The following is a 24,360-nucleotide window of genomic DNA, read 5'->3' as shown; positions in this document are numbered from 1 at the left end:
AAGGCCTCTTTGGTGTGTTTCCAAGCTCCTTATACATCTCATCCTTTCATCAACAGCTGCATTTGGCATGACAAAACTGGCTTCTTCACAATGATTAAATCTTATTTCTCCTTTGATAAAATGCAGAGCAACTGCAGGTGAAACTACTATTTCTGTGAGTAAACAGCAGTACCTAAGTATCTGCAACAGTTGCCTGTTAGAACAGGAAATAATTGTATTTCTGCTATCTTGACCATCCCCATTTTTATGTACAGACTCATATTTATGTGAAAGAGCTTTCATAATACTTTCCAGATGCCTCCTTGCCTTTACAAGATTTTGAAACTGAGTTTCTTCCCTGCCTGGTGTTATACAGTGTCTCAAATTTGTTACTAACTTGGTTCAAATCATGAAATTCTACTATTCCATAGTTCGGTAAGAAAATAATGCTCAATATTGATGTTTTGATTATTGATTAGTACTTTCCTTCTTATGGAGAGATGTTACTGAGCTGTGTAAGAAAGCGAGTAGGAATGAATCCCATCTATGCCATACACACAGAGAAGATGGCTACAAGAGGAAGGATCTCTGCAAAACAAGAGCAGATACAGTTTGACCATTGTGTCACTTTCTAACTTTGATGAATACCTTTATAAAAGATAAAGAAAATGTTTCTTATCAGTATACAACCTTTCATCTTTTTGCATCACATCTTCTGCTGGCATAAGATGACACTGATAGATTAACAACCAGGTATTTCAGGATCTTGAAGGTCTTACAGGAGAGAAAATCCTTGATCCTTCTTTAAAAAATATTCTAATGTGAATAGAGACACAATAGAGCAATGTAAGCTTGATTGCTTCAGTAGTACCTGTCAGCAGCAAGAAAATTCTGGTTTAGGAATGGGTCATAGCTTAGACAAAGACTGTATTTTGTGCATAAAATTATCTAAAAATAACAGAGATGAAAGCGGTGCATAGGCTTAATTATCTGTTTTATACATTAGTTCGTCTCTCTTTTGCCATGAAGAGTTAATCAATTTACTGTTAAAAGACTGTGGCAGATTAAGAATAGTGCTGAAACAGGCAGTGTTTTAAATATTTGTGCTTGTCCCATATGCCTACTGCTTGTGTGATGCTGGAAATCAGACTAAGTGATCACAGCAACTCTTTCTGTCCTCAAAATCTAAGAATAAAACCACTAGAAGTGAGTTGGGGGAAAAAAAAATATTTACTCTTCCATTCATTCTCAGTTCTAGCTTACATCATTTGTAACAACTTGCTTTCTGTTTGTGGTGCTCGGTAAGTCTGTTGGGAAATGTGCCGGCTCCTCTTTATGCTTCTGAGCGTAAACCGTGGAGAATCTCTGTATCTTCCCTCAAATACCGTTCCTGTGAGAGAAATGTTCTGTGCCCTTCTGTTCCTTCCTTCACCTCTCCCTCATTTATGTAAGACAAATAATTTAGTGACTATGACCTGACTTAGATGAAATCCATGCCTCTTGACTTGTTCATGCCTCTGTGGACTTTGAGTAAATTAGTTATTTCCTAAGTAACTCATATAATTGGAAATGGTGAGTAACTTTCCACCATTACTTGGGAACTCAAGGGAAGATGAGCTGATACCTGCTTTTTTCTTTCTCTTCAGCTTCTGTATGATTTGCTGTAGACAATTCACATATGGTTATTTTTATTTATTCCCAGCAGGAAACTTTGTTTTTTAAAATGTGTTTTTTCTTTAGCTCAGTGAGTCAGAAAAAAAATGTGAGAAACACATTGGATGAAAAACCAGTCACCACTGGAAAACTTAGCTAAAAAGAGGTGTTGTGCAGAAGGAATAAATGTATCACAAGGAATTCATGCCTATCCGAATTAGCAGTGACTTGCTATGCCATCTAATCTATTAATTTGTGTACGTTTGCAGTCCTCTGCAAGTCTGGACTGTCTTCTCACCTGTAGAGATAGAAACAACTAGTGATTCTTGCAGTGCAGCATTAAATTGCATTTTAATTAGTTTGCTTCCAAATATTGCATGGCTAATCATAATTATATACATTGCCCAGCCCTAAGCAACTCTTCTCCTATTCAGTGTCTATATCGAACGGTTCCAGAAGAGCTGTCATATAACTTTTCTCTTGTGTGATTGTATTATTTTAGCTAAGAAATTCTATGGATTTATGAAAATCTATGGATTCCTCTGAGCTGCAACATGGTCACACTCAGGGAGATATGTTAATAAACGTTCACAAGTACATAATCAGATGAGAACACAATACTCTCCATTAATGAAATATGATCCATAATGAATCTTGCATGGGAGTGCTGATAACTACCTTTAGGTTAAAGTGCTCGGATGGATGTCAGAGTATAACAATATCTGTCTTAGATGTGTATCATTACAGCAAAGTAATTAAAGGTTACTTAGCTGTTAAATGGTTACCTTGGAGGAATCCTTCAGTAATGTGGCTTCAAACATGCCTTTACAATGACATTAATTAAGCAAATTAAATATCAGCCTTGTAGTAATCTATTCTATGTACAGAGTATCAGGCATATAAAATGTATAAAATGATTGGTGGCAGAAAGGTGAGAACTTCAAGATATGGCCATTTGTTTTTAAACATTAAATGATCTTGTTTGTTCTGTATGTAAAATAAGGCTTGTGCTATTGGGTTAAAAAGAACAGTGACAAAATTGCTGAAGGGAAATGGAATGTCAAAATTATCACGGTCATGTTCCACGTGCGGGAGTGGAAAGCTCAAGTAGCACCATTCAGGATGAGAGAAGTATTAAAATTCACTTGATCTTTTTCACACTTCTGCACTACATGGAGTTAAAAGCCTGTTAAGGAATGAGTAGGTTTTTGCTAGCAGCTCAGTCTGACTCATCGGGAGGATGCTTTCAGGGATTACTAGTTTGCTGCCTTCTTCTGTATTTAATATAAACCACACCAGGAAAGTTGAGCAAGCGGCTTGATCTGGATATAAACATTTCTCATCACCCATTTGAGTGGGAATGCAACATAGGCAACACCAGTGACAGAGCATTACAGACATGAGAGAAATTTATTTTTACCCCATAATTTCCATGCTGGATTGAATTATCATTTCATAGATTTTTATTTGAAAAAGTAATATCCTAGAATTATACAGCTGGCAATGACAAATACATAGCCCATTCTGCTTTTTTCTGTGTTTAAAGAGAAACAATCCACTAGATAAATAGGTCATTCATCTGAGACCTTTTCATATGTAAGCAAGGAGGTGTAAAGTTCAGATCTCTGCTGTCCTCCTGAAACATTGGCCTTGCTCTAGGCAATGACATTACTCACATACCTGGAGTTTACCCTTATTTAAATGTGTTGCCTGGTCATGTCTTTTGGCAAAACAGGAAAAAAAAATAAATCTCAGATTTTGTGAGCTGCAGAAATCTTTGCTCACAACACAGCTAGACAAGTACTGGCAGAAAAAAAAAAGGAAAGATGAAGAATTCTTGATAGAAATCTGCCTTTTTCATGCTATGATAGATGGTTCTACACCAGTGAGATAATTAGCAGTGGTGGCACCATCTTATCGGTGATATGCAAAGTTGCTGTATATTTTGGTTGAGGATGACACCAGTGTTGTGGTTTCTTCTCCAGTCCTCAGGCTTCTGTCCAGGCCAAGTGGTTGGGCCTTAATTGGTTTTGCTCCCTGCAATTCAGATTTCTTGAAAGATGAAGCTTCAATCATTCAATCCTGTGAAAATGATCCCATGTCTCCGGGCCAAAATAATTCCCAGACCAGCTAAATAGCAGTGATGGAGCTATCCACTGAATAATCTTCAAAGATTCTCTGCACATATAAGGGCCAAGCTTACTTATAACATGTTAAGCGTAAAAACAAAACAACATCAACAAAAAAGTCTTTATACTGGGATTCTCCAAGAATTGGTTAGTTTCCTAACCTGCAGCTTCTCAGATTGTACAGACTTTTTCTCCTTGGGCACAGTAAAAACATATATGCTGATTGGTTCAGCCTGATTCCAAACCTGGAATCAGCTTTTGAAGGAGGATTAGGGAAAAAAAAAAAAAAAAAAAAAAAAAAACAAACCACCAGGCTAAGAGAGGAAGACTCTTCCTATGAGTTCTTTTGCCCTGAGGTATGATTTATTTTTTTTAATTATGAACTGGTAAACGTGTAATCAGAAAACAAATGGCATTGATTACGTTTTCAAAGCAGTAACTCTCTAATAATTTCATCGTATACTTCCAGGTTGTTTGAAGTACAGAACCAACAGAAAACCTGAAAGCATTTTGCTGTTTGTATAAATCAACATTACCTTCTGTGGCTAACATTTATTTACAGGCTTGCAAAGGGTTTCACAAGGGTTATGAGTGCATCTACAATACAAACCATGTGTCAAACAGCAGAAAACTGCAGGGCAATAGTGCTGTTGTTTTTTCCTTTTGCTTGATCCAGTTTTGATGTTCTGTTTGGCTAAGCATCAGTGGTCATGAAGGTGGTATATCAACAATAGTCATGATGGCGTATTCAATTTATTGTTGCTGGTTGAGTCGCTTAACCTCATTTACTTCTTCTGCATAACAATTTATTTTATTCTGTTTTAACAAACCTTTCTGTTTATGCATTTCATCATCTTTCATTATAGGAAACATGGATCTGGTTTCATTACTTAAGCGTGGGAGTAATGAAAGAGTAAGTCATCAGCAACCTACTGTTGTTATACCTAGGGTCTTTTCCCAGAATACTTACTGAATAACAAGCCCCTTGAAGTTAGTAGAGTTTAGTCTAGATCATGAATTTTGATTCCTAACTAAAAAAGCTGCAAAACTCTTACTGAATTTAGGGCATGGAAAGATTGGGCATCATTTAGCATTGAACAAGTCCACAAAGATTCTTCCAGCAGGTATAATATAATAGTAAATGGTTCAGACACAAGTACAAGATTTATGTGTTCTCTTAAAGATTGGTGGGAATAAATAGAACAGCGATGGAGAAGCTGACTTTGTTTAAGTTCAGTGAAGAAAGGGAGCCAAAAAAGCAAAGTTTGGACAAGGCAGTGGAAGTTTTGCTTGTGAAAATGTATGACTTAAGCCTTGTCCATAAACAAACTTGTGAATGTCTCACTAAGTGCAAATCCCCGCACAGGCATTCTCATTTCAGTTAAAGTAGTATTTCAGGTCTGGTCTTAAGCTGCCTGAAAGTAACTGAAAATAAGCTACCCTTAAACTGAGCTCACTGTGTCGACATGGAGTGCATGTGTTTACTAGAATCTCATTACATTCAAGCATGGTGATGCAAGTCTGCAGATTAGTGCTTGCATTGAAAAGGCTGTTTAGCCTTTCAAAGGATTTTGCAGGAAAGCAAGCTGGAATACAAACCCTTTCTGCTTGTCATTTGTAGGTTTGTGAATTTGGCTTTTATTTCTTTGTGCAAATGTGTTTTCATGCAGACACTGAAAAGCCATGACCCTCTGTAAAAAGGATTACCTTGAAGGGAGATAGTAAGACTACAGTGTAAAGGATGGATAATACAGAAATGCTAAATCTCTCTGTGCAAAGATTATAGCACAATAAATTTGTTAACTCAAGGTACTTTCCTGACATTATAAAAACAGTGACATATCAGAACCACAAAATAAAAGCCTTAAAGAGAGAGCTAAAAGAAAATAAAGGAAAATGTCTGTTATTTTTTTGTAAAGGATGATATATAATCCCTTAAAATGTGATTTATTTTAGCTGACATTGCAGCAAGTAGTTTAGATAACAAAATGACTTAGATATTATTTTTACAATTGGTCTATTTCATGGGGTATTAAAGATAATAAATAAGGGAATACTTTACCACAGATAATAAAAGTAAGAAGAGCTGGAGATTTCAGTTACTTACAAAAAAGCCTGCTGTCTTACTCATATGAAGCAATGACTTACTCTCATGAGCATCATTAGCCATCTGAGTAAGAGGAATCAAATCCTCATCCAAAATTATTCCTTTGGTGGAAAACAAGAAAAAGAACAGGGGTGTTTTTTTCAGTTCACACCTACAACATCTTTCATATTTGTTTGTCTGTGTAGCAAGCAGTATGGTCTGAAACAAATCCAGACTTAACCCTTCTAAAACTTCCCAAAGAGATAAAAGTAATATCCTTTGGGGTTAACTAGGATTTAAATTAGTGCAAGAGCACTGGAGCAGAAATATTTTTTCAGTGTTGGCTTTCCAGTTTTCCCTGGTCTTGAGTCAGGAAAATACCACGTTTGTGATAGCTTTTATGAATTTAAGATCACATGGTTACATGTTGTACCTTAACAGGGACCATATTTGAAAACAAGTTTAAGTGCTGTCTTTAGTTTTGGACTTCAGATACTAGAAAAACAGTTTTAATCTATTCCTGAAATTTAGCCACCTGAATTTGCATTTTCATATTTCCACACCTAACTAGCGGAATGTAAATTAGACATCAAAGGCACCATATTCATGTGTGCTTATGAGGCTTAGTAACTTCAGGCTCGTTTTCAATGGTATGCCTAAAAATCTTAATGCCATTAATAGTAATTGTCTCTGAGTTTCTTTGAGGAAAATACAGATGGAAGGATGTGTAAAAACTACAAAACCAAACTTACAAAGAAAACATGTGTCCTTGATCTTTCTCGAGGCCTTGAATGTAAAAAAAAAAAAAAAAAAGTTAGTTGAACATTGTACTTCAGAATAAGCATTGAAAGTGTTCATATTAACAATAAGATGTAATACATCCCAATGGACTTCTCTCTTTTCAAGGGCTTCTAAGAATTTCTAAGAAATACTTAGTTCAAGTGAGCATACCTTATTTCAAAATTTCTGGTGTTGGTCAATCCAAAATATTATGTACTACAGGCCAAATTCATTACAGACAAGACTGGTGTCTATTAACTACACCATAGTATTAAGTGGGTTTTTATTCTTATTTTTAAAACTTAAGTTCTAGAAAAATGACTTTTTTTTCTAATATTCTACCCCCCAAAAAAAAACCCAAAATAAACAAAACCCCTCCACATAGGTATTTCTTTCAGTAGCCAGATAATCACGATGAGTAAGTGGTTCAGGCTTCCCTACCTGCTTTTTTCTCTTTTGGGAATGCTACTTCTAAGTCACTTGGACTCCTCCAGGCTGACAAGACTGAAATAAAATTTGAAAAAAAAAAGAGTGTGAGAAGCTGAAACAAAATTCACCCAAGGACTTGCTGAAGAGCAGAAGCAATGTTGTAGTAGAAGCCAATATATTAAGCAGGGAAATAAAGTTTGGATGTGAAGGTTAGTGCCTCCTGTAAGGAGGATTTTAAATGTAGTAGCCATCTGATAAGAGGTGAGGTGAGGAGAGCTATAAAAATAAGCATGAATAACTGCCACTATCATTACATAGAGGAAGGAATGAAACTTAATGCTGAGTTTAGTTGCAGTAGCTGAATTTTCAAATGATTTCATTAAAGTGAGGTTGCAATATTTTTCAAGAGATTTCAGTGAACAATTTGAGACAAAGGGAAAGAACATGAGAACTGCATATTTGTTTCTGAAGCTGTTTTTAAAGCCAAATCACTGATGCACTGTGATGACTGGCTACTTGTTGATTTCTGTAGAGCTAGGATTAGGCTTTATGTGCCAATCTGTCAAATTTGAGCATTAATTACCTATACGTTTCAGTGCATGCTCAGGTGCTTCTATGAAAAGCAGTCTCAGAACCTCATTCAGAAGGAACTTAAGCAAACTATTTTATAGCTTGCAGGGAGATGACTCAGACATAAAGTAAACCCAAACCTGAAGTCCTTCTGCATTTAGATGCTTCAAAAGGACAAACTGTTTTTCAGTTTCGCAGGCACTCCATAGGCAGTACCATAGCCAGGACACTCTGAAGGGGAAAGGGAGAGAGATCTGGGGGTTCTTAGAGTGTCAGGGAATACTGAGTCATAAAATGGGGGAAAAAAGACAGAAAGTTTAATAGATGACAACAGGGAAGGTTGCTGCTGGAGGATGTGAGACATTTAGGTTTTTTACTCTTTCCTGGCATTAGTTACCTTACTCCCTCCAGACTTAGATTAGAGCCTAATTTCAGAGGGTAAAAGTTACTTTACCTGATTTAAATCACCCGAAACACAGTCAGTTGTAATAGTTACTCAGCCTGATCATTGGTCAGTGTAGACAGTTAATGCATCTGCAGAAATAGTGATTATCTCTCACACCTATCATAGTATCTGGGATGTTCGTGAACATGAGATAAAAATAATGCAATAAAATGAGGCAGTCACTCAGAAAGACTGCATTTCAGAAAAGTTCCTGCATATCGATTTACATTTCTCTGAAATAGAAAGAATAAAATTATACAAATTGAATCCAGGAAGGGAACTCAGGAAGCGATATGAAATTTCAGCTACAATTTAATTGTGCAAGTTTTGAGGCAAATTATTATCCAGCTTAAAACCACAGCAGCCCTCTGAAAAAATAACGACTTAGGTATGCTGTTGAACTTAGATGTTAATGTTCAGACTCTTGACATGTAGGTCTACTAGAAGCATTTAGCGTTCTTCCGTAGGCATTGTCATCTAAGAGTAGGTCAAATGCCTATGATGAAAATTATATAAATGGCTGAAAACTGTGATGGCAAGGCAGAGGTGGTACAAAAATAGGAGCGCAGCAGAAAGAAAAAAGCATCTAGACATTGCAAGACACAGCAAGCCTGGTCTATTTTATATCCTCTTATTGTCACTTCATTTTTGATTTGCATCTTAACACTTAATAATTTTCTACTAGGAATCTTCTGCTGCCCTTTAGCTGCTCTGTGTAGGCACGTATCCGCATCGTAGCACAGTTTGTAATAAATGAGTTTTTGACTTATATTAGTTAAGAAGATTAATGGTGCTGAAGTTCGAACCTATGAGCAAATTTTGATGAAACAACTTAAAATGAATGACATTAAAGATAGAAAGAGGTTTCTGAATACTAAGAGACAAAATCCAGACAGCAGGAAAATAAGGATAAACCATTCTATCTGAAGCCATTTCCCAAAAAGAAGAGGAAATGTGTGACATATGGTATCAAGTGAGGCACTTGAAGTTGAGTATAAAAATATTTAAAAAGACAGCTGTAAGTTTGCATGATTAAAAAGGGAAAGGAAGGATATTATAATACATCAAGAAACAAGGAAGAGTTATGAAACCAGAGGTGGACTTGTTGGATGCTTGTTTGCTTTTCTTATCCAGTAGTTTCTAATGTTTTTATTCAATTTATCTTCAAATTCAACTTCCACCTCTATCTTCCGTTCTGTTTCTCCCAGTGACATCAGTGCTGGCTATTAACACAAAAACTGGGTGGATCTTTGAACCTTGAAACCAAATCAAAGAACAATTTAGGGAAAGAGATAATTACCTATCAGCCCTTCTTCCCTCCAATATGTTTTAAAAGATTAGATTATTTTAATAAGTGTTGGATGTGATGGGAACATTTTAGAATAATATTGTCGTGTGAATCTCCACTGACTATATAAGAATCATAGAAGTCAGTTAAAAAACCCACAAACATCTCTCTCTGAAATTTCACGGCATGCAGTATCTGATCTTTATTCTAAATTAAATGACCTATTATTTTTTGTTTATATGATCGTTTAGCTAATTAATATTAGATTGCTTTAAAGCTGGAAAACCCTGAGAGGGATTTTTTGCTTCTGCTGCTAGTTCTGGTAAAACTCAAGTGAATAAAAAAGAAGTGGCTATATGCATATGGCAATCTGTCTGTGTGTTGGGAAACCAAATGAGATATTCCTTGGGAATCATAGGGAGACTAAAGGCTAACTGGGCACAAAGGCCGGTGCACTCTCCCCATCACAAGTGATCCTTACCAGTTTTGCTTGGCGCATTGTGCATGGCTTTGCATGTGCTGAGTAAGCTCTGTTGCCATTAGCTTTACCAGGGTTTGAGGCAGGACCATATACTTCTGTTTATGCCACTGGACAAGGCTCAGGAACCAGAACATTAGCTTTTTGCTTTGGCATAGGTTTCCTGGCTAAATTACCTAATTTCTCTCTGCCTCATTTCATAAGAACAGTCAAATCTGTTCAGACCAAAAGCTCATTTAGCCAGTATCTTGGTTCTCACAAGGGCCCATAATGGGTGCCAGTGGAAGAGAATAAGGCGGCGAGCATGCAGCAGTGCTTAGTGATAGAGTCTCCCAGGCTCCAGCACTCGTTGTTCAGGGATTTCCTGAACCAGGCATGGAATCTCTGTGTTTAATGCTTTTCAATGACTGGGTTTTGATGAATTGTTACTGACGTTTCTTGAGCTCATATATCTTCTAAGTATCCACAGCATCCCATGCCCTACAAATTGCAACATGTAAGGAACATCCCTTTATTTCGTTTCAAAACTTCTACTTGCCAGTTTCTCATTTTGGAACAAACTGAGAACAGTCTTTTTCTCTACATACGTCTTCCAGTGTGCTGCAGGCTTTTGAATGAGAGGACTGTAACTTTATGCAGTACTGAAAATGCAGGAGTGCCATGCATTTATAGAGGCATAAAGACGCTGTTAATTTTCCTTTTTATTTCTTTCCTCCCAACTCCTAACATTACATTTGCTTTTTTGACTGTTATTGGGCATTGACCTCATTTCTTAAAAAATAAAATAAAATTTTAAAAAACTGTTGTGACTTTAAAATCTTGTTCTTGATCTATAAAACAAGGTACTGCGGTAGTGTTTGCAGAATTTCTTTCAGTGGAAAGATGCAGAAGGAAACAGTGAAAACAGCTTTATACAAAGTTCCAAAAAGTCCTTGAAGTAAATATACAAGTTGTTCTGGTTTATTCTAGTTGCCTTCAGTCAACAATATGAGATTTTATCTCTAACACTGGCAAATAAAACATTTTCAGGCAGAAATGGGGTTTTAAAATTCCTGTTTCTTCAATCTATAGAAAAGATGATGTGCTGCTTCTGGTCTTTTGAGACCTTAATTCAGAGTGAATTGAAAGATGAGAGTGCCACAGGCTGAATGGGCTTTGAGCAGATGATAAGTCACTGATAGGAGAATAAAATGCCAGTCCTGCAGTTTGACTTCTTTGCTACCGCTAACACCTCCTGAAACAGGAAGACAGCTGGGCTATTATATTTCAGATTCCATTTGTAAGTGTTAATTTTCATGCCTGCATACAAAAGAAAAGGAAAGGGCAAAGCCACGTTTCATTCCCACAGTTTTTCTGAGCATCTCTGAACGTGCAGTGTGGGACCGGCAGACCTCGCTAGCCCTCGTGAGACTTTTCTTGCGAGGAAACTCCGGCACCATTGCAGATGTTTGGTCACTTTTCCTGCAAGGCGATAGCTCTGAGTTCTTCCCTTTCCGAGGGACTTACCAGGAACCAATTATAGCTGACCATGTTTCGAAAACTGACTCCTATTTCCTAGGGGCCTGTAATCAGCGTTCAAATCTTAGGTAAACAAAGTTTCATCTATAAAGAAAAGATAAGCTCAGCAGAGTTCAGAAGGTGCCTTAAACAGCACAAACACCTTCCCCTGCTGAAGTGTTTACATCCAAGGTGACAGAAAGCTGAGCAGCATTATCTTGCAGATGGTCTGAGAAGATTGTAATAAATAAATACAAAGGCATGTGGTTTTTTCCCTACAAATTAGGATCATTTTTTCTGGGCCCAGGGCTAACTTACAGTAAGGAAACACTCCTGTTGGAAAGCTAAGACAAGATGGGTTAGAAACAACCCAATGACTTAAAAATTGCATGTATATTGTGGATGTGTGAAAAACACATGGATCCTTCTGGTATTTGTCCTGCTTGATAATCTCTCAAACCAACTTTTTGCTTTAGTTGTATTGGCTTTCACTAGGGTTGCACAAGTATTGCCAAGGAGATAGCTCATTGTCTAAAGGTGCTTTTGTTTATGAATGACAAATTAAAAGGGTGATTTGGCACAGCAGGTGAGATTATTAATATTTCAGGTCTTATTATTTTTGTTTGTGCATGTATGTGTTTGTGTGTAATTATACATTTCAAGGATCAACTGCTAAGTGAGGTTAAACATTTCACATTTTATCTGCATAAATGCAAATGAAGCTTGCATTTCAGTCAGATATTCTAAAACAAGTAATCTGTATGGATTAAGAACACACATGATTTTCTTCCAGTTATTGCCATTACTTTGATGATGACAAAAAGCAGAAGGGTGAGGGTATGGATGCAAGTTTAGAAGTCGTATATTCGTCAGTTTAAACCTTTTAAATTGATGGTGATGGAGAACAACTGTTTTAATTCATAGTCATTTGGAAGGATTTGCTGTGACCTCAAGTTAACATGTAAACATGGCAAGGGATATGAGAAAGATTCCTCTGGTGTTCACTGAACTTGAGGAGAATCTTTCTTTGACTTCAGTGGGCTCCCGGCTGAAGCTCTGAGAGCAGGGCCTGAGAAGATATGCACAAAGGTCTCGGGGATCACACTGCACCTGGGATGGCATCGTCCTTAGCTGCAGTCTGTAGGGTTTATCGTTATGGTCTTTAACCCTCTTCTGTGCGCAGACAGGTCCTGCCTAATCCAGTTCATGACCAATACCACACCACACCACAGCTGGGATCTGGTGGTGGGACCTGAATGCCATCTTTCTTTCTCAAAAAAGCTGAATAAATTAATCATTCGGGTTCCATTAAAGTTGGCTACAGAAAATTATCCCAGAAACCAACAGAACTTTAAGGAGGACTACTTCTTTCCTGTGAGAGGCTGGTGTGTTTACCAGTTTGCTTTAGTCAACAAAGTCAATCTACGTTATACTGGACAATGCTACACTGCGCTACGCTGCATTGTGGTCTTACTGGGTGAAACAGCCAGGATTCTGAGCCAACGTTCTGCGAAATGAAAGGCAGCATTTCTTCTTCAAAAATATGGATATCAGTAATTGAGTTATCTGGGTGGATGCTGATTAGCCCCACTGACAATCTGCATTCCTGTTTCGGAGTGTACATATATAGTCATATGAGCTGAGTGTATTACATATTCTTGCCAGCATAGTGGATTCTTTCCCCTTCTGAGGGCTCCTGGGTACTAGAAAAGCAGGCAAGATAGTGAATAAAGAAGTGAATTTTAATGTATTTTTTTTCAGTCACCCTGAATCAAAAACACTTAAATCCATCTGTTTCTATGTCAGCAAAGTTTTTGTTGCACTGGGAAAAGAATATCAAACATTCTTGACTTTTTTAATAAACCCCCCAACCTGTATGAGAAATGCATTGCTCTTAAACACAGTGCTATGAGGAATAATTGCAACTTGTCACAGAGAGAGGTTATAATTATGTCTACTGTTAGTTATGTCTCCATGTGCACAATAGAAGTTAGCTTTCCAAATGCATTGTTCTCTAATGCAATACCAGTTATTAACATGTTGAGGATATTATTTTTTGCTAATGAAGAAAAATAAAATGAGGCTGCTGAAGAGCTGGGTGGTGTCACACTGAAAGCAAGTGGAGGGAACAAAGAGAGAAGTGCTTACTGCAGAGGTTTCAGATCTAAGCCTTTCCTCAGGAAAAGCAAAATTGCCCAAAGGATCAGAATTGCAGCTTCTGTACTCCAGACCTTGTTTATATTTGTGGTTTGTTGTTTCATTTTTTGGTTTGGTTTGGTTTTGGTTTTTTGGGGTTTTTTTGGTTTTGTTTTGTTTTTTTTAATTTGAATATGTATCAAACACTGGGCTAGACCTGACACTTCACAGGCTTCTTTGAGTAAGATGTTGCAGATGGATTGCAGTATCTTAGAGAAAACAAAGCAAAGCTTAATAGTTCTTACAGTAATTGCTGTGGGTGTATTTCTCTGTCCCTTCTTTGCACGGATTCTCTGAAAGCATGCTCACTCGGTCTTACTTTAGGGAAAAGAGTTCATAATATCTTCCTGGGCTTGCCTCTTATTCTGTCACTCATTTAGAGTCAGATTTTGGAAACCTTTAGTTAGGACGTGTGCTTATGTTAGAGGTTTCTCCATGGTAGGTATTGAAAAGCAGATAGGCTAAAAAGCAATGCAGACGTAAGCCTTAATTTTCAGAAGTGACTAACAGTTTCAAGTACCGGAATTTTAATTTGCCTCAGAAGGTATTTGGTGAAAATCAGGGCCCTTGAGCAAGTCTTAAACTGGGTGCCCAACTCAAGGGCATGCAAAATCACTTGGGAAATTAGAAAATCTTGGCCATATGCTTATATGTTAACTCCACTTGACTAAGTCTTTTCTATATGTTGCTTCCCCAATTTGCAGTCGTTTTTGTGTTGTAACTAAGATACCCTCGACTCAGACATGAAAGTTCCCCAGGAAAACTGGAGAACCTTTCTCTTGTTAAACAGCACCCTAATTATAGCAGCAATTTTACAAACAATCCCCTGGGGGAAGCATTTTCATTCTCATCAGGAAGGCTCTTGAATAAAATAACACCTTTGCTAACTTCATTTATTTACAACAGGACACAAGACTGAGACTGGGTTAGATTTATTACCATTACATCATTGATGCTCAGTAATTCATAAAACATTGGGTCTAGGAGTTAGCACTGCTGTTATTTCCTCTGATGCCTGACCTCACCACAGTCTAATAACATACAGGAAATCCAGAAGACAAAGGGGGAAAGCAGTGGTCTTGAATGCTAAAAATAACCATAGAAAACTAGTACAATCATGTAATATAGTAAGGCCCAATAATTTATTTAACATAATAGTAGAATCTGCTAAAGCAATTAGAATCTGTTCCAAATGTTTTTAATGGAAAATATGTTGGGGGGTAAGAATAAGAACACTTAAAGAATTGAGACTTTTAGGTTATGTAGTTCAGTTACATGTACGGGTTTTAGGTTTGTATGTCTTATTGCTTACATATGCAGACCACTTAATGACTTGACTAGAACAGACGGTCATTGTATGGTGGTTTTATTTCCAGAGGTCATCCTATATGAGCCAGACGGTGATCTTAGGTGATGTATTACACTTGACAACCCAGAAAGTTGCAATACAAAGGAATTCTAATTCTCAGTGTCCTCTGAGAATTGTTCAATATCCTTGATGGTATCTAGTGTCTGGTATGCCATTGGGATGACATTTTTGGTGTCTTTACTAATCAGTCAAGGTTAATGTGTCATTCATGTTAACTGTGTGGTTGGGTTGGGTTGGGTTGGGTTGGATTATTTTTTTTTTAATTACTCTATATTTGCAGTTTTTCTAGAGGGATAAATAGTATAATGACATGACAATGGAATTCCTTGGTATTTTTCATGTCTGCTCATGTATTTGTGTTAGAATTAGAGTATTTTATCCAAAATATAAATTTAGGCAGTGCTTTAAAATTGGTGCATATAGGCACATGACATCATTAGGGAAACAAACACAACAATAAAAACCACTCTGTTCCATGGAAGTAAGGTAGGTCTGGTGTCTTTAGCTTATGAAATATTGCAAAAGCAAGTTCACAAACACATACTTCTTTCTTGAGCAGCTGCTCAGTTTGACTGTGCCTGCCCTGCTTTATTTACATATGTTGCACAGTTATTTGAACCAATATTAGTATGCAAACTAGTGTCTTCAGGTGTGAACAAGTCTTCAGTATTTGACATTGACACTTGGTTTGTCTTCCAATCAGGAACACAAGCACTTGCAGATCATAAACTAGGCATAATGAATAGATTGAACCAGCTGTTCCTGACCAGCCCATTTGGCTATGTTTACCCTTTCATTAAATTCATTGAATTATAATTCTATTGATACATAGGTAGGTAGGTAGGTAGATTTGAAACCTTTCCCTTTTTGCAAAGGCTGATGGTAACTTAATAAATATTAATTGATTTAATTTCTGAAGAAAGCAGGGAAATATGAGAATTTTGATCTTTGACTGAAAGAGAGCTGTTGAGGGGGTGAGTTGTCCAAATTCAGCTTAGTCTAGGGAGACAGGTTTTCAAAACTTGTGCTTCCCAGAGTTGTCTACTGCATCTTAAGGCATCTTCTGAATGTTGCAAGCTAGGAAAACTTTCCAGTAGAAATTACACATAGGGGTAAAAAGAGAAAGAGAAATCAAGAGCTCTCTTCTGTATTTTTCATTGATCTGCAGAATGAAGCATTGAGATGGATGTCATCTCAACATCTCTTTTATCTCCCTGTCAAAAATAAAATTTCCAGGTACCAAAATGTCAGTGAATATCTACAAGTAGAGTGGCTCAGTGGAAAGAGCATTTCTTGAGTCTGAAAAAGAGTACACAGATAAATGTACAGACTGTTTGAGAGGTCTTGAAGTGACAAGCAAGCTGGGTAAGCTGCTTGAGGGCAGGCATAGAGAGGTGGACACAGCTTCTTAGGAGCTCCTGATCAGTTCTGCAGGTAAATGTTCTTCAGCAAAGTTCCTTCTCTATTTTCTTTAGCACAGCACAGCAGCCCAAGAGAGTTGCAGTTCCAAGTCCTACAGAAGCTGGAGACCTTTCTTTGGGAACACCATTTTACTAAATATCTGTCATTCTGAGTGATTTCCCTCAAGGTTTTAAAACTGGTTTCCAATAAGTCAATTCTGCTAAGCCTCAAGTTGGGAAAACATAATAAAGGTGTTGCAGAGCCCAGTATCCCCCAAATGTGTACAGGTAAAAACTGTGTAGCATATGGAGCCTGAACACTAAAAGTCAGAAGCCCATTGTGTGCATTTCTTTTATTTTTTCTTTCTTTTTTCTTTTTTTTTTTTAATAATTAATGATTTAAAACAGTTGCATTATTGCTTCAATCACTTTTCACCTATTTCCCCAATGGTTACCACTTGCCTCAACATTTACCTTTGTTTTAATATTTGTATTTTTTGCATAATTTCTCACATTATATTTATTTGCACTTGCACTTTTTTAAAAATAAAGCATTCCAGGGGGATGACTTTAATAAAAGTTTCTTATTAAAAGTTCCATAACTGCGCGATTCCCAAACCTGAAACCAAAGTCCTCATATTTAACAGTTTTCATGACTCAATAGATTAAGTGTGAAATAGGAAATATAATAACAATAACAACATAGCCATATCCTGCACAGTTGTTCCACTTAAAATTATTCTTGAAAAGTAACACAATTCATAAATAAATCATTTCTCATAGAGTGAAAGGTACTTAAAATACTCTGTGAAATATCCTTGATACACTCATGTAATGTGTGCACAAGTTGTATTGGACAAGAGGAAAATCAAAACTTCACTGAAATGAATATATTGCAAGGGAGAGAAAAAAACAAACAAACAAAAAAAACCCCCACCAAACCCAAACTTAAACCAAACATCAGCATCTGTTTTCAAAGTCAGGTGTCTCCAATCAACTGCTTCAGCAGTGTTCATTTCAGAAAGACTGACCTCAGACCAAAATTCATATGAAGCTTCCTCTATGGTCAGTGCAGAGAGATCTTGCCCTTGGGAACTGCAGCCCTGAGCTGGTCTGACTTGTCATTCAGAGGAACCTGTTGCTTTCTGCTGACTGTGACTAGAGCAGCAAATTTAGCCATCCCAATTAATGCCTCTGGGTAGAGGGGATAAATCCAAACCATAACAAGGCTGAAAGATTTTCCTCCCAATGGGAAGTGGGGTGTTTCCTTTTGTTCTTACCAACACGGAATAGTACAGGGAACAGAGTGTTTCAACGCCAGCAACTTCAGACTGAGTTAAGAGACATTGCCATTGGCTTTAAAGCTCTCCAAATAGATAGTCCTTTTTGGTGTGTTGTCATATTCCAGGCACTCTGGCAATCTTTTGAGGTTATTTTTTCTGGAGTTTTGGGGTATTATGGTGTTTTTTTCCCCATCCTCCGCCCCCCTTTAATCTATTTGTCCTATAAAATGCTTCATGGTGGCACCACAAGGTCTGTGAAAACAGCATGGGAAATGTTAACATCAATAATGCTCACAGCTGTGGCCAACTCTACCTTTTTGATTAAACAAAGGATGTGATAGTTTCCAAAGCTCTTGGCATCTTGAATGTTTCTGGACCATCCCATGTTACTGTTTGGCAGCTTGTTGTGGAGATCAGCTAGCTCCTGGAAGATACCCTGGAGATGTGCTCCTTTCTATTTATGGTTTGGGAGTTACAAGACTAAAGATATAAGTTCCTTCAGTTGCACTAGAGCAGCTGGGGAGTATCACTGCTGTCAAACCCCTCTATGTCTTCCATGCTTTATAATTTAAACCAGTAATACCTTTCTAGTAGCTGTGCATGCTCTATCAACACAGTCTCTTCAGGTCATTTCCTTCCACTGCATCAATTCATTATTGACTGGCAGTGGTTTTGCTGCATTAGGCTCTGCAATTCTGGGGTGGTTTCTGTGTGAATTGCCAGAAAAATTTCAGGAAAAAAATCACTGTGTAAGTCAGCAGTCAGTGCTGCCCATTCTGCTAGGGTAGCTCTTCCCCACTAACCACACATTTTCTCACAAGTGTGTGAACCTGGAAAGAAGATTTTTTTGTTTGTTCGTTTGCTTGTATGTTTGGTTGTTTTTTACCAAAAACAACTAGTGTATGCTTTTGTCTTTCTTGTCTTTGTTTTGTTGAAATGGTTGTGGATGGGCTAGCTGCTTACAGATACAAAAAGTTACTTTAAAAGATAGCATACTAGTTATATATACGTATATATGTATATATGGGTATACAGTTGGTATATATATGTGTGTGTGTGTATATATATATATATATATATATATAACATTTGAATGTATTGGTATGCTGGCTGACTGAAGCTATTCAACAGCAAGATGTGAATTCTGTCTTGCCAAATAGCAACACCTTGTCACCACTCACTGTCATGATATGGGGCATTATTTCAGCTGTATTTCAACCATATTTCAGCCATCTGAAAGCGCATCTCTGGACCCTTGAAATGGTAGATCATCAGGCTAAAGTATGTGAATCACAATAACTTTCATGTAAATTTCCAGGACTGAACTGTAGTTTGTTCTGGCTAAGTCTTGCCATCTATCACACCATGTGCTACAGGAAAACATGTGTTTTAAGGAGACAGAAGCATAATCTCCCACCATGCAAAGCATTTACTAGGTGAAAGAATTCATGCCATACTATAAGCCAGCAGTCAGTTGTCATTATGAGTTTGTGGAATTTCAAGACCTAAACAATTTAATTTACAGTAGTTTTATTATGGATTATAAAGCATCAACTATCATCAACTAAATAAAATGTATTACAGCAAGGCTTTTAAATACAAGCATCCTTAAAAAGGTTTGAAGTATATTGTAATGCCCTTTCGGGCTGCCAGTGCAACAAAACTAGGGACAGTAATTTGGACTCGTTGTTGAGTTACAAAGGCCTTTCTTCTTTTTTTTTTTTTTTTTTCTTTGTTCGGTTGCGAAGAATTTCCTCCCACCTGGCAACATTGCTTCGTCATGAATTCCTGTCTTTGATTATATAATAGCCCTCACAAAACTTCAAAACAGTGAGCATTTGGTGAATACATTTTTTTCTTGCTGTTTATGGCTAGGGTATTTGCTGACTTACTGCAGCATCATTCTTTGTGTTCAATTATCTGCAAAACCCAAGAGGCAGCAAAATTATAAGTTGATCAGTGTGTTTTTTTTCCTAAGAATAAATGATGTGCTAATTCTTTCTAGGTAAAAGCTCTTGTCTGTACTGTGCCAAAGAAGGACACACTAACTGAGTCCAAAGTCCCCCTAAGCCTCTGAGCAGAGCCTTAGTCTTTGGCGTCTCTAGGCAGACTGATTTTGGTGCCAAATTGTTTACCCAAGAGTGCCCTCACTGTCACTGCGGCCTGTACGCAGGTTTTCAGGTGCAATTTAGGTGAACAGGATTTACACCACCAGGAGCACAGCCTCAGTTTCCACTCTGACGTAGAGGGAAATGATCAAGCACACCTTTTATAAAAAAATGAAGAAATTATATTTTACCCTCAAAATTTTACCCTGACTTTTTATCTCATCTCTTGCTGTTATGGCATCTCAGGGCAGAATTTCGGTGCAAATGTCACAACCAGTGACTAGTAAAATCAAGTATCATTAGTCATATTGCTTCCTAGGCTTTTAAAATAGGGGTGGGAGAGTACACAGAAAACAGTTTATTCCTTTGGTGCCTGTATTTATTGTTGGTTTGTAGACAGAGATAGTTTGACTTCAGCACCCAAAAAGCTGTTTGGGCAAGTTGCCCTATTTGTGATAGGTTAGACTTTCTACAGCATGTTTATCAAAACTCCTTGGGGCCTTGGACTAACTGTGATACATTTGTTTGCCACTTAACAGTGATGTATTTATTGTCATTATTACTCGCCCATGCATTTGGAAACTTACAGTACACGTCTCTATATTGCATTTTAACTCAAGTATGAAAACACTGTGGGATTTCCCTGTCATGCCTCTTATTTCAAGGGGTTTTTTTATTTCACAAACACAAAGAGAAGGGTAGATCATCTCTGACTTACACTGACCTAGTTCTCCACTCTTTCTTGCCTGCTACGCACCAGTATCAGCAGAGTTACAGTGACATAAACCAGAAGAATACAGTCAAAAATCAGATCCTTCCTACACCAAATCACTTTCCACATCTGTTTCCTATTTCTCTTATAATGACACATGGGATTATCTTGGGGATATATTCTGCTTTAACTGTCAGGCCACTGACTTTATAGCCTCATCCAATATCCATCGGTGTGTAGGTTGAACAGTTATCGTCTACTAAGAAGAAATTGAAGAAAATGTAGGTTGATAATAACATTTTTTGGGAATGGCTTGTAGCATTAGTACCATTTTCTGTTACTGTAGTTGAGGTCTAGTATTCTTCTCAATTCACTGCTATTTTTATTGTGTAGACATGGACCCTCCAGCAGAATTTCAGAAATGGTTTTCTTTTTTCATTATTTATTCATTTCTGTTTAGAAGCAGCAAAGTCAGAAAATTGGATAGAAGCAAGGAATGTGTCTGGACTTAAGAAACAGAAAGGCAAACGAAGGGAAAGAAATAAATTTAATATTGTGCAACATATTACAGATACAGGATGACTGTATAAACACAATGAGGCAGGCTACATCTACAAGAACATGCCTTAGGAGACTTAGCTTGAATTCTGGGATCAAACTTCACCCAAGTTGTGTCCAAACTTTTTCATGTTACAGTGCAGTAAACCCCTCCAGATAGACTACCCTGATAACAGTCCATTTTTCCTTCACCTTTTTCTCCAGTAAATGGAGTGAAATGTGAAGTCCTTCTGATGTTCCTTGGAAAAGATGTAATACATACACAGAGATACATGCTTACATGATTTAATTAAACAAGCCTGTAATAAAACCTGTAGCCTGTGACTCACTCACAGAAACATGGCCTCAGTAGGTTTAAAATGACACCATTTGGAAGCATGTTTGGTCACTGGCCTAGCCCATGCCTGGATTCAATGTGGATGAGCAAGGTGGGGAAGGCAGGGTGCCAGGCAGAGCACTGCTTCCAAATACTTAAATTCACACTGCTCATGAGAAAGACATCGGCTATTTGAATGATCTTCACATTAAATAAACATCACCAGAGCAATTGCTGAATAAAATTACAGTTGTTGATATTTTTTTGCATCCTCCACAGCGTTGCGGAGTGCCAAGTCCACAGCATTGGGGAGTGCCAAGTCCCCAGCACCAGGCACTGAAGCATTGCCCTTGAGGGTGAAAATATTGTGTACAATTTTGAGACTTTTGCTTGCAAGCACAAAACAGAGTAAGACTGGAGTTTACATGCTTGTTAAGCTTTCATGAAGTTCTAGCCTGAAACTTAGTCTGGAGAAGTGAAGCTGAACGAGCAGCTTAGGAGCAGCCTGTAACTTCTTGAAGGGTAGTTACAAAAAAGAAAGGCCCATGCTCCTTGCTGTCATTGCAGATGACATAATAAGGACCAAGAGTCACAAGTTGTTCCTTGAGAGCTTCAGTCTGGAAAAAAAAATCCTTCACTAAGAGGGCAATGGAAGTTGCCAAGAAAGGTTATATAGTTTCAGTTCCTGAAGGTTTTCATGACTTGCCAAGACAAAAACAACCCCTTCCAGCCAGCAGCTTTATGATTTTGTCTTTGGAAAGGGATGATGAGAATAAGAAAGGGGGGGTTTCTTAGCCTGTGACTCCAGTAAGCACTGTAGGGACTTGAGAATCAAGTTAAAGAGCATATTTGTTATTAAATAAACAGAAAAATATTGTAACATCTTCTTAGTTGCTTTCTGCTATCGATACATATATTTTAGACATATATTCTGGAGGTGTTTTTGTTTTTTTTTTTTTTATTATTTTCCTGAAACAGATGAGTGATCTCTGATCAGTCAATAAGAAAAAAAGAGGACATATCAAGCTGTACTTGCTATTACAGCCTAAGCTACCTGGTCCTGCAAATATCGGTTCAAGGAATTCCTTCATTATAAAGATATTTTAGCTGTAAGCAACTAAAAACTGGGTGCAAAGGCCTCAGTAACCAGAGAAACTGTTGGGGGTAGGAGTTGTCTCAGCTTTGGGGCTCCTTGGCTTAATTAGGTGTCAATGCAAAGTAACCACAGTGCAGGTGGGAGATGGAAATTTCAGTTTTCAGTGTGGCCTCCACAAGTCTTCTGTGAATGTAGAAGTCTACTATGCAAAAAGCATCTATTCTTCTGCGTTTACCCTCAGTGCAAACATAAAATAAACACACTATTCAAATTGATTGGCAGATTTGGTCCCCTAGTTAAAATTAATTAAGTGTACTGAAAAGCCCATTGCTTTGGATTTACTGACCTTGATTTGACTTGGTGTTGACTGAGGCCCTTTTTAGTCTTGGTTTATATTCCCATATGCTTTGCCCTCAGCCTGTATATTTTAAAAGTTTCCTTGCATAGTACTGAAAAATAAGGGAAAAAAGTTCTCCTGATGCAGTTAAAATTGAATTTGAAGACACGTGAAACAGTAAGTCACTAAATACTCAGGAAAAGCAGAATTTAACATTTTATTATGTACTAATCTACACTTGAAGGATATTTTAGAAAAGTATAGTCAGTAAAAAATGGGTTTAACTTTTTCAGACAAAATTTTCAAATTCCAGCTTCTTCAAGTTGCTATTACTCCTATGCATTCTCAGTGAAAGCAAAAAGTATTCAACGGAACCGTGTAAATTATATGTGAAATAGAACAGATGAGACACAAGCTGTGCATGAGCATTTGTGCTTTTGACTAGCCTTCAGCACAACACTGATTAGAAGGTGGGCACTTTTGCCACATCCTCCCCTAGTGTAATTTGACTTCCCTGAAGCCACAAAACCCAGTATGATCACATATACTGCACTCTGTTTAGCTCAACTTATTTTTAGCATTCTTTCATCAAATAATGTTGCTTTTTCTTTCTTTTTTTTCCACCCCACAGGACAACATTTTTAGAATGGAAGATTCATATTTTGAAAATGGCCGAGGGAAAAGCCCTTATGATCCTAAACTGCTGACAGCTTCTCTTTTAGTAGGTAGGTGCCACATTACAAGTTCAATGAGACGTGCATTCACTGTAAATAATATCCAGTTTTCTTCTTCTTTTTTTTTCTTTTTTTTCTTTCTTTTTTTCTTCTTGCAGCACCTATGATAGGGCTTTGTTTTATGCATTTTATTTCCAGGCTAAAGTAATCCTGGTTTCACTTTTAATATAGTTGACCCAGGTGTGTTGAGAAACAATGTGTGTGTAAACCAAGATTCAAGTATCGCAAGACCCACTTTATACCTCTTTAAGACCTTGATTCTGCAAAGTGTTTGTCCTCCTCACAGACAGGCAACTCCTGGAGGTATTTTAATTGTCCAGTTTACAGGCTGCCACACTGAAGGTTGCACCCACACAGCTGAGAGCAAAGTGAGAGCAGGAAAAAGTAATTTCTTACTTCAGTTTTGCTGCCAGCAAGGGTCTATCACCCAACTGAGAGCTGTGAGCTGGAGATATACAAGCAACCACAGGTCTAAGCCTTCAGATGATGTTTCAGCTAGAGTTATCTGAAAGCAAATACAATTAAACTCCTGGCCAGAACAGAGGGTTTTCAATAAATTAGGTATTTCTGAATTAGTAATACTTCAGTTCATGGAATATTTAAGGATAGAACACGTGGACTGTGACAATCTAATTGAACTAATCCAATTGATTGAATTTATCTCATTGATTTAACTTAGCTAATTGAATTAATTGTGTTCATTGGTCTTCATTCTCCTTTACAAAAAGGGCATAAAAGATGTTTTGTGAGAAGAAATGAAGATTGAAACAAATAGACCCTTCTTTCTGTAACGACTGCCCAGATGTAGCCACTCTATCCTTAATGTGTAACTTTCTGGCAATTTATTACAACTTCAAATCCAACGTGGCAACAGCAGTTTCAGAAGAATGCAGATTCTCTTATGTCAGAAGTCTTTG

The 24,360-nt window shown here is 37.4% G+C and overlaps 1 protein-coding gene across 1 annotated transcript in view; it reads left to right on the top strand.

Moving 5' to 3' along the window:
- Positions 1-24,360, top strand: part of SEMA3A (semaphorin 3A) — a 177,644-nt gene that overhangs the window by 86,467 nt on the left and 66,817 nt on the right. Inside the window, exon 5 of the mRNA XM_080392039.1 lies at positions 23,341-23,434. Coding sequence (XP_080248165.1) covers positions 23,341-23,434 — 94 coding nt within the window. The remainder of the gene's footprint in view (positions 1-23,340; positions 23,435-24,360) is intronic.

This window comes from Falco punctatus (genome assembly GCF_963210335.1).
Source record: "Falco punctatus genome assembly, chromosome: 6".
Classification (NCBI taxonomy): Eukaryota; Metazoa; Chordata; class Aves; order Falconiformes; family Falconidae; genus Falco; species Falco punctatus.
Note: the sequence above shows the minus strand (reverse complement) of the source record. Positions and strands in the feature narration are given on the sequence as shown.